Below are 10,633 nucleotides of genomic sequence, written 5' to 3'. Positions count from 1 at the left end.
TTTTAGGACCGAGATGAGATCAAATTACCTCACTCAAAGGTTATAGTCAATATTAGGGAAGATGAAGTCACCCATGACAACAACTCTGTTATTTCTGCACTTTTCCAAGATCTGCCGCCCAATCTGTTCCTCCATCTCTCTGCTGCTATGTGGGGTCTGTAGAAAACTCCCAATAAAGTGACTGCTCCTTTCTTGTTTCTGACTTCCACCCATACTGACTCAGTAGACAAATCCCTTCTCAACTACCTCCTTTTCTGCAGCTGTGGTGCACTCCCTAATTAACAGTGCCACACCCCCTCCTTTGAAAACATCTAAACCCCGGAACATCTAACAACCATTCCTGCCCCTGTGAAATCCATGTCTCCGTAATGGCCACAGCATCGTAGTTCCAAGTACTGATCCATACTCTAAGTTCCTCTCCCTTATTCCTGACACCTTGCATTGAAACAGACACACTTTAACCCATTCCACTGAGTGAACCTTTGCCCTATCAACTGAATATCCTTCCTCACGAGCAGCTGAGCTAACCATTGCTCCACTGTGCTGCAGCTGTTTGATTCTATGATTTTGTTACGGACAAGGTTAGTTATGGACAAGGCTGGTCACTGCCAATTGATTTTCTTGACAATTCTGTGAAATAATCTATTGAATCCCTACAGTGCAGAAGGAGGCCATTCAGCCCATTGAGTCTGCACTGACCCTCCAAAATAGCACCTGACCTAGGCCGACTCCCCTGTAACCCCACCTAACCTGCCCATCTTTGGACTTTAGGAGGAAACCAAAGCACCCTGCTCCTCTTATCCTGACGGGTCATGAAGGCTGGCACAGTGACACCGTGGTTAGCACTGCTGCCTCACAATGCCAGGGACTCAGGTTCAATTCCCGGCTTGGGTCACTGTCTGCGGAGTCTGCATGTTCTCCCCGTGTCTTTGTGGGTTTCCTCCGGGTGCTACGGTTTCCTCCTATAGTCCAAAGGCGTGCAGGTTAGATGGGATTATGGGGACAGGGCGGGGGAATGGACCTATGTTTGTAGCTCGTTCGGAGGGTCAGTGCAAACTCGATGGGCCGAATGGCCTCCTTCTGCACTGTAGGGATTCTATAGATCATGGGTGATCTCCACGGAAAGGCATCAAATGTTGTAAACGCCAGAGGAGGACCACATCCCATGAGCATGAAAAGCCTTCAAGGCAGAAAGCTCTGGGCTCTCCTCAGCTGGAACACACACGCGAGAGACATCGAATCTCAGCCCGGGCGCTATGTTACATTGGCTTTTACAGCGTGTCCAACCCACGGCTCTCCCAATAATGTGTGAGAAAGGGAGTGAAATGGAAACTAGAGTGCTCCAGCCACACCCATTCTGTGCAGATTGATCATGGACGGGGGAGGGGATGGTTTATTAAAAAAATACATTCAACTTTCCATTAGCATTGTGGGAATCTGTTACAAATGCACTTGAGTCAGTAGAGAGAGAGATGAGAGCAGAAATGAGATGAGGTGAAGATGAGGAGGCAGACCAGAGATTAATGTGGTAACCAGGGAGTCAAATCCAAGTGATTCGAAACACAGAGAACCAGCTCACGCCGTTCCCTGCAGGACAATAGACATTCTGCCCTTTTTGATGCATATGAAACAGGTTACTACTTTGCTGTTCCAAACACCTTATCCTGATCCAATTAATTTCAGGGGACAGACATGGGATGAGTTCAGTCAGGGAAGGTTTCTATTTTTGATTGAATCTTCATGCCTTTAAATGGGATTTGCTCAGAATCACTGTTCTTCCTTTTACATCAGCCCACCGGGCGTGGGAGAGGTGTACAGAGCCCGGGCTTTTCAATGACCACGTTGACACCGCTGGCCATTCGGCCCATTGGTTCCATACTGGGGTTAATGCTCCACACCCTCCTCACCCCCAATCAGATCCCGATCCCGCAGTGGAGACACCCACAGATATTCCCAGAGACTGCCGAGATTGGAAAAAGGGAGGATTTAAAACTCTGCACTCGCTTTCAAGAAAGGGAAATTGGCGAATCTTTTATTTTTTGTTTAAAAAAAGAGAACTTTTACTCACCCGGGTTTTTTTTCTTCTCCAGTCGAGGGCGGGCTCCAAAGCTGCTGTAATCGACTCTTTCTAACCTCTCCGGTCTGACAGGCTCAGGCTTTCTAACCTCTCCGGTCTGACAGGCTCAGGCTTTCTAACCTCTCCGGTCTGACAGGCTCAGGCTTTCTAACCTCTCCGGTCTGACAGGCTCAGGCTTTCTAACCTCTCCGGTCTGACAGGCTCAGGCTTTTCTGTTGTTGCTGTTGATGGGAAGTGGGCGCGCCGTGAAAGAGACCCCCACATCCCGGGGAGCGCCCGGGAAAGCACTGCCTGTGGGTGAGGATGTCCCTTTAACTGGAGACCAGCCTCCCCTCCCCCTAGCCACACCCTCCCCTCCCCTACCCGCAACCCCCCCTCCCTTACCCAGACCCTCCCCTCCCTTACCCACACCCTCCCCACACCCTCCCATCCCCTACCCGCACCCTCCCCTCCCTTACCCATACCCTCCCCTTCCCATACCCTCCCCTCCCCTTCCCATACCCTCCCCCCCCTCCCTTACCTACACCCTCCCCTCCCCTCCCTTACCCACACGCACCCCTACCCACACCATCCCCTCCCTTACCCACACCGCCCCCCTCTCCCTGGATGACAAGTCAATCAAAGGGGATGGAGGCTTGGGCTGAACATTAAATTGTTCAGCTCCCTGCCATGTATCCTTGAAGAATGCTTGCTGGATGATCCAGCTCCTGAGGTGTTGGGGGGGGGGGGGGGGGGGGGGGGGTTATTGATTGGGAGAGGGGCATTGATTGGGAGAGGGGTATTGATTGGGAGGGGTATTGATTGGGAGGGGTGTTGATTGGGAGGGGTTATTTATTGGGAGGGGGTGTTGGTTGGGATGGGTATTGATTGGGAGGGGGTGTTGGTTGGGAGGGGGTATTGATTGGGAGGGGTATTGATTGGGAGGGGGTATTTATTGGGAGGGGATATTGATTGGGAGGGGTATTGATTGGGAAGGGGTGTTGATTGGGAGGGGTATTGATTGGGAGGGGTATTGATTGGGAGGGGGTATTGATTGGGAGGGGGTATTGGTTGGGAGGGGGTATTGGTTGGGAGGGGGTGTTGGTTGGGAGGGGGTATTTATTGGGAGGGGGTATTTATTGGGAGGGGGTGTTGGTTGGGAGGGGGTGTTGGTTGGGAGGGGGTATTGATTGGGAGGGGGTATTGGTTGGGAGGGGGTATTGATTGGGAAGGGTTGTTGATTGGGAGGGGGTATTGGTTGGGAGGGGTATTGGTTGGGAGGGGGTATTGCTTGGGAGGAGTTGTTGGTTGGGAGGGGTATTGGTTGGGAGGGGGTGTTGATTGGGTGGGGGTGTTGGTTGGGAGGGGTTGTTGGTTGGGAGGGGTATTGATTGGGAGGGGTATTAGTTGGGAGGGGTATTGATTGGGAGGGGTATTGGTTGGGAGGGGTATTGATTGGGAGGGGTATTGGTTGGGAGGGGTATTGATTGGGAGGGGTATTGATTGGGAGGGGTATTTGGTTGGGAGGGGTATTGATTGGGAGGGGTATTGGTTGGGAGGGGTTGTTGGTTGGGAGGGATATTGATTGGGAGGGGTATTGATTGGGAGGGGTATTTGGTTGGGAGGGGTATTGATTGGGAGGGGTGTTGATTGGTAGGGGGTGTTGGTTGGGAGGGGGTGTTGATTGGGAGGGGGTATTGATTGGGTGGGGGTGTTGGTTGGGAGGGGTTGTTGGTAGGGAGGGGTATTGATTGGGAGGGGTATTAGTTGGGAGGGGTATTGATTGGGAGGGGTATTGGTTGGGAGGGGGTATTGGTTGGGAGGGGTTGTTGGTTGGGAGGGATATTGATTGGGAGGGGTATTGATTGGGAGGGGTATTTGGTTGGGAGGGGTATTGATTGGGAGGGGTGTTGTTTGGGAGGGGGTATTGATTGGGAGGGGCTATTGGTTGGGAGGGGTATTGGTTTGGAGGGGTTGTTGATTGGGAGGGGGTATTGATTGGGAGGGGGTATTAGTTGGGAGGGGTATTGATTGGGAGGGGTATTGGTTGGGAGGGGTATTGATTGGGAGGGGTATTGGTTGGGAGGGGTATTGATTGGGAGGGGTATTGATTGGGAGGGGTTGTTGGTTGGGAGGGGGTGTTGGTTGGGAGGGGGTATTGATTGGGAGGGGGTATTGGTTGGGAGGGGTTGTTGGTTGGGAGGGATATTGATTGGGAGGGGTATTGATTGGGAGGGGTATTGATTGGGAGGGGTGTTGATTGGGAGGGGGTGTTGGTTGGGAGGGGGTGTTGATTGGGAGGGGCTATTGGTTGGGAGGGGGTATTGGTTTGGAGGGGTTGTTGATTGGGAGGGGTATTGATTGGGAGGGGTATTGAGTGGGAGGGGGGTATTGATTGGGAGGGGTATTGATTGGGAGGGGGTATTGGTTGGGAGGGGTTATTGGTTGGGAGGGTTGTTGATTGGGAGGGGGGTATTGATTGGGAGGAGGTGTTGGTTGGGAGGGGGTATTGGTTGGGAGGGGTATTGATTGCGAGGGTTATTGGTTGGGAGGAGGAGTCGCTTTGGAAGTTGAGAGCAAAATCAACTGCCCAGCACTTATTGGACGCAGCTACTTGAGATCTTTCTGTTACTGCACCTCCTTCCCTGAGCTCCCCCCTCCTTTCCCCTCCCCTCACCTCACCCCCTCCTCCTCCCCTTCTCTCTCCCTCCTCCCTCTGAGCGGCGACAGAAGATGCTGAATGAGAGAGAGAGGGAGAGACAGACACACAGAGAGAGTTGAGCAGTGTGCACACAGCTCTGCACACTGAAAGATCAGTCGGTAAATTCTACCCCCCATTTCATTGTGGGAATGTCATAGATTGAGAGGGGGATTGGTTAGCAACGCAGCTCTCTGTTCCCTGTTCGGAACCAGTCAAGAAAACAGTGGCTATTTGAAAAAAAAAGCCTTTTGTAATGACATTTGGAGATGCATGTTCATGGGAAAAGCTGCCCTGTCTACTTTACTGGGGATTTGCAGTTGTATGTGATCGAAGCTTGTCCTGTTTAATGCATTTTCCTGTTTCCATGCAGATTGAGAGCGGCTGAAATCTATCCCTTGACCAATGAATTCGGCAGGAGGAGGAGGAGGAGTGTTACCTGTGCACAGTGCACCCTGTATGCCACCCGATGCCGCTTCAATAACGGGACTAAGCCACGTTTCTGGACTCCGGAGTAAGTCCCAAGCCAGCTTTGCTTGCTGCACGCAGAGTTCCCTGAACCATCGGAGGTGATTTTTAATTCTTCCCTCCCCTCTCCCTCCCAGAACTTGGATCTGAGGGATTCCCCCCCCCTAGTTGAACAGCATGGACTTGACCAACAGCAGCAGCCGCTGGAACAATCAGAGTGTCAGTCCGGGGGAGTCGGACTCCAGAGGGATTTCTGCCTTGGCTATCCTCATCCTGACCCTGCTGGCCATCTTGATGCTGGCCACCTTCCTGTGGAATGTGCTGGTGTTGCTCACTATCCTGAGGGTGCGCTCCTTCCACCGGGTGCCCCACAACCTGGTGGCCTCCATGGCCATCTCGGACGTCCTGGTGGCCGCCCTGGTCATGCCCCTGAGCCTGGTACACGAGCTGCACGGGCGGCGCTGGCGGCTGGGCAAGGTGCTGTGCCAGCTCTGGGTCTCCTGCGACGTCCTCTGCTGCACGGCCAGCATCTGGAACGTGACTGCCATCGCCCTGGACCGCTACTGGTCCATCACCAGGCACCTGGAGTACACCCTGAAGACCAGGAAGAGGATCTCCAACACCATGATCGCCCTGACCTGGGCTCTGTCCGCCGTCATCTCCCTCTCGCCCCTCTTCGGCTGGGGCAAGACCTACTCGGAGCAGGACGACCAGTGCCAGGTCAGCCAGGAGCCCTCCTACACCATCTTCTCCACCATCGGGGCCTTCTACCTGCCTCTCTGCGTCGTCCTCTTCGTCTACTGGAACATTTACAAAGCTGCCAAGTTTCGCATTGGGAGCCGCAGGACCAATACCATCACTCCGATGCCCGAAGTGGTGGAGGTACATAGCTCATACTTAAAACTGCTTCAGCAGGGTACACTGCGCTTTGAGTAGCTTCTATGTAATCCCTGGTGTGTGTGTGGGGGGGGGGGGAGGGGGGCGCACAGTAATAGGGAGAGAGCGAGGGCAGGCAATAGAGAGAGAGAGTTTCAAAGGGAGACAGAGAGAAATGCAGAAAGGAACAGGAATAATAATAAAAAATGCCTGAGAACATAAAGTGCAAACTGGGAGGATTGGCAGAGAGGGAAAGAGCCCCACAGGGTGGAGCTGGGAGGAACGGAAGCGACAAGAGAGGAAACAAAGCAGGGAGATGTTAAGAGAGAGAGGTGACAGAGAAAGAGATGGAGAAAGGGTGCAGGAAAGAGAGAGAGAGAGACAGATGAGCAGATCCACGAAAGAGAGGAGAGGAAGTCACAGGGAAAGAGGGAGAGAGGAAATTCACAGGGAAGAAAAGAGCAACAACAAGCGAGACAAAGGAAAACATAAAGAGTTGGATGTTCGGGGCAGTGACAACATAAACCAGAGAGAGGGAAGAGTCACGAGGTGGAGAGAATAACCCACAAGGGAAGAGAGAAATAATAATGACGGGAAAGAAGCGCAGAGAGAGGGAAAGAGGGAAATAGAAAGGGAGGATAAGTCAACAGGGAAAGAGAGAGAAAATGTTTTAAAGTGCGAGAAATTATGTCAGGTGGGGGCAAAGAACTAGGCAGGAGGGGAAAGATAAGTCACAGGGAGATAACGACAAAGGGAGAGAAAAGATGAGAGGAAGGGAGGGGGGGAGAGAGAATGGCTGAGAATGGAAGAGAGAGGGAGAGAGAAAGGAGGGAGAAGGAAGGAGAGGGACAGGAGAGAGGGAGGGAGAGAGGTAGTTAGGGAGAGCAGGGAAGGAGAGGCAGGAAGGGAGAGGGGAGGGACAGCGAAATGAGGGAGAACGAAGGAGGGAGGGAGAGAGAGGTAGGTAGAGAGGGGTGAGGGGGAAGGAGAGGGAGGGGAAGAGAGGGAGGGAGAAAGAAAAGAGGGAGGGAAAAGAAGAGAGAGAAAGGGAGAGAATGGGGAGGAGAGGGAGGGAGAGAGGGATGGAGGAAGAGAGAACGGAGAAAGGGGGGTGGGGAGAGAGGGCGAAGGACGAAGAGGAGCGGGAAAAGGAGGGACAGGGCAGAAGTGAGGGAGAGAGAGTTAGGGAAAGTGAGAGAGGGGGAAGGGGATGGAGAAAGGGGAGGGACAAGATTGGAAGGTGGGTCGAGGGAGGGAGAGAAAAGAGGGATAGAGATGGAGGGGGAGAGGGGGTGAGTGAGGGAGAGAGAGAGGGCGATGGAGGGTGAGAAAGGTAGAGGAAGGTGGAAAGGAATGGAGAGGGAGAGAAAGGGAGAAGGGGAAAAAGGAGAGAGAGAAAGAGAGAGAGGGCACATGGAGGGAGAGGAAGGGGTAGAGGGAAGGAGAGTGAGGGAGAGGGAGGGAAAGAGAGGGGGCGATGGAGGGAGAGAAAGGGGAGAGGGAGGGAGGGGAAGGAGAGTGAAGAAGAGAGAGGGAGAGAGAAAGGGAGAGAGGAAGAGATGGGGTGAGGGAGGGAGGGGGCGATGGAGGAAGAGAAAGGAAGAGGAGGGGGAGGCAGGGAGAGGGAAGGAGAGTGAGGGAGAGCGAGGGAGATGGAGGGAGAGGAGGGGCGGAGGGAGGGAGAGTGAGGGAAAGGGGGCGATGGAGGGAGAGAAAGGGAGGGAGAGGGGGTGGTGGAAGGCAGCCCAGTCATTGTGTTAATGTCTCTCCAGAAAAAAACACTCAGTGCGCGTTAGTGAAACAATATTCCTGTGGCTGAAATGCATGCTGTGGTTAAAGGTGCTATAGAAAGCTGAGAGGGGTGTTGGACGGGCCGCTACTCATCTCCCTTTCCTTCTGCCAGGCGAAAGAGGCGAGCCAGCAGCCTGAGATGGTCTTCACTGTCCGCCACGCCACCGTCACCTTCCAGACCGACGGCGACACGTGGCGGGAACAGAAGGAGAAGAAAGCGGCGCTGATGGTGGGCATCCTGATCGGGGTCTTCGTGCTGTGCTGGATCCCATTCTTCATCACCGAGCTCATCAACCCGCTGTGCTCGTGTGACATCCCCCCGGTGTGGAAGAGCGTCTTCCTGTGGCTCGGCTACTCCAACTCCTTCTTCAACCCGCTCATCTACACGGCGTTCAACAAGAACTACAACAACGCCTTCAGGAACCTCTTCTCCAGGCAGCGGTGAGGTGTAGGCCCCAGGCCAGCCCGCCGCCCTCTTCACGAAGTTCCTGTCAGATCAGTGAACCCACAGCAGGGTGCATGAGGTAAAGCAGCCAGGAGGACAGGGAGCTTGCAGTGTTGTACCTGCTCAGACCCTGGGGACGGGTGTTTCCTCGACAACCTCTAACAGTGTTTGTAATGCAGAACATTCCTGATGTGATCAAACATTCCCTTGCCAAATATCCGTAAATATTTCACTGCACCCCCCCCCCCCCCCCCAATCATTATAAACTCTAGAAGGCCAGTACATCTCCTGTTGCTGGGCCAGGCACGTTACTTGTGGGGGGGGGGGGGGGGGGGGGAGGCTGCAACATTCACAGCTTTCCAAACTTGACCAATAATGAATGCTGTCAAATCTATTTTATATCGAACTCTTAATGAATTAAAGACTTCGTCTCCCTCTGTCTCCACACCCCAACCTGCCTTCAAGCGTCCTCTCTCTATTTTTCTCTCTCTTTCAGTAATAAAGTTCCTCTTAAAAATCTTGTTCAGTGCTTGGCATAAATCATATTCACTCTGCATTCCGTTGGGATAGTCTGGAGATGAACAATGTTTGGAATACACAGCAGTGTTGGAAAAAAAAGGGATGGAAAAGCTAAATCATAAATGTTAGAATTATACAGCTCATAAACCGGCCATTAGGCCTGTCGTAACTGCTGGCCCGTTTATCCCCATGGTCCCAAAATATCTGTTTTTCCTTTTCAGGTATATATCCAATTCTGAGGGTGTATTTTTTTCTATATATATATATCTCAGGCGGCAGAGACCTGAACTAACCCAACTTTGAAACTAAACGTTACCCACTTATAGAATCATAGAATTTACAGTGCAGAAGGAGGCCATTCAGCCCATTGAGTCTGCACCAGCCCTCAGAAAGAGCACCCTACCTAAGCCCACGCCTCCACCCTATCCTCGCAACCCAGTAACCCCACGTAACTTGTTTTTGGACACAAAGGGCAATTTACCATGGTCAATCCACCTAACCTGCCTATCTTTGGACTGTGGGAGGAAACCGGAGCACCCGGAGGAAACCTACACAGACATGGGGAGAACAGGCAGACTCCGCACAGACAGTTACCCAAGCTGGCAATTGGACCTGGGACCCTGGAGCTGTGAAGCAACTGTGCTAACCACTATGCTACTGTGCCACCTACTTGGCACCTTATGAATAGAATTTTTGGGTCTGTCTGGCTATTTTGAGATATTCTCATAATTTTTCTCATGAGTGTGAACAGACAGTGGAAAAGATGTACAGTATACAACCCGATTTTACCCCCCCTATTGGACTGAGACTGGGTGAAGCTGTGCATGACTGCTGTACGATCAGAGCTGTCAATCGGCTGATGAACATTCGCTGAAACAGTGCTTGTGGCGTGAGCAGCATTAATCAGGACTCTCACTGCCAATAAGATCAGACTAAATTGTATCGAAAGTCAATAGTCAGCAGAACCAAAACAAAATACAGGAGGGCGTCAAAAAACCTACAGAATGGGCAAATCTTTACGGGGGCTGGTTTAGCTTAGTTCGCTGGGCAGCTAGTTCATGATGAGTGAGACTAGCAGCACGGGTTCAATTCCCATACCAGCTGAGGTTATTCTCAATCTTGACCACACCGCCCCCGCCCCCCTGCTTGAGGTGCCTATGGTCATGGGACTATGTCAACTGCTTTTACTGTGTGCAGTCCTGATCGTCACATTATAGAACGGATATAGAGGCATTGGAGAGGGTGCAGAGAGATTTACAAGGATGATACCAAGAAGGCACAGGTATAGGAAAGGATTGACAGGCCGGGCCTTATTTATGTTGGTAAAATGGCTGAGGGGGGGGGGGGTTAGTGGAGTGACAGAAATCTTTAGAACTATGAACGGTTTTGATACAGTAGGCACAGAGAAAATGTTTTCTCTTGTGGGAAGGGCAAAACTAGATGCTGTCGATATAGTCAGGAAGAAATCAAATAGCGAAGTCAGAACAAAAACCTTTATCCAAAGAGTAATGAGAATGTGGAACTGTCAAGAACACAAGAAACAGGAGCAAGGGTAGACTATTTGGTCCATCGAGCTGGAATTCAGTCCGATGATGGCTCACCTCGGGCTTCAACTCCATTCCCATACCAGCCTCCCCGGACAGGTGCCGGAATGTGGCGACTAGGGGCTTTTCACAGTAACTTCATTGAAGCCTACTCGTGACAATAAGCAATTTTCATTTCATTTTTCATTGTTCATTTTCCTGCCTGTTCCCTATCTCCCTTAATTCCCTGAGAGACC

The 10,633-nt window shown here is 52.0% G+C and overlaps 1 protein-coding gene across 2 annotated transcripts; it reads left to right on the top strand.

Annotated features, from left to right (window-relative positions):
- The first annotated feature begins 2,096 nt into the window (after positions 1-2,096).
- Positions 2,097-8,614, top strand: htr5ab (5-hydroxytryptamine (serotonin) receptor 5A, genome duplicate b). 2 transcript variants are annotated; one of them, XM_038798402.1, is made up of 3 exons: positions 2,097-2,374; positions 5,128-6,104; positions 8,002-8,614. In XM_038798402.1, exons 2-3 carry the CDS (start codon positions 5,400-5,402, stop codon positions 8,332-8,334), a joined length of 1,038 nt encoding a protein of 345 aa, XP_038654330.1. In that variant the 5' UTR covers positions 2,097-2,374; positions 5,128-5,399; the 3' UTR covers positions 8,335-8,614. The 2 variants fall into 2 exon arrangements, with proteins under 2 accessions (XP_038654330.1, XP_038654329.1); XM_038798401.1 differs by lacking the exon at positions 2,097-2,374 and adding an exon at positions 4,584-4,876.
- Positions 8,615-10,633: the final 2,019 nt, after the last annotated feature.

The sequence above is a fragment of the Scyliorhinus canicula genome, chromosome 5 (genome assembly GCF_902713615.1).
Source record: "Scyliorhinus canicula chromosome 5, sScyCan1.1, whole genome shotgun sequence".
Lineage (NCBI taxonomy): Eukaryota > Metazoa > Chordata > Chondrichthyes > Carcharhiniformes > Scyliorhinidae > Scyliorhinus > Scyliorhinus canicula.
Note: the sequence above shows the minus strand (reverse complement) of the source record. Positions and strands in the feature narration are given on the sequence as shown.

Coding starts and splice junctions, on each gene's coding strand:
- htr5ab (XM_038798402.1), top strand. CDS start 5,400: ATGGACTTGACCAACAGCAGCAGCCGCTGGAACAATCAGAGTGTCAGT. Junction 6,105..8,001: donor CGATGCCCGAAGTGGTGGAG/GTACATAGCTCA, acceptor TCCTTCTGCCAG/GCGAAAGAGGCGAGCCAGCA.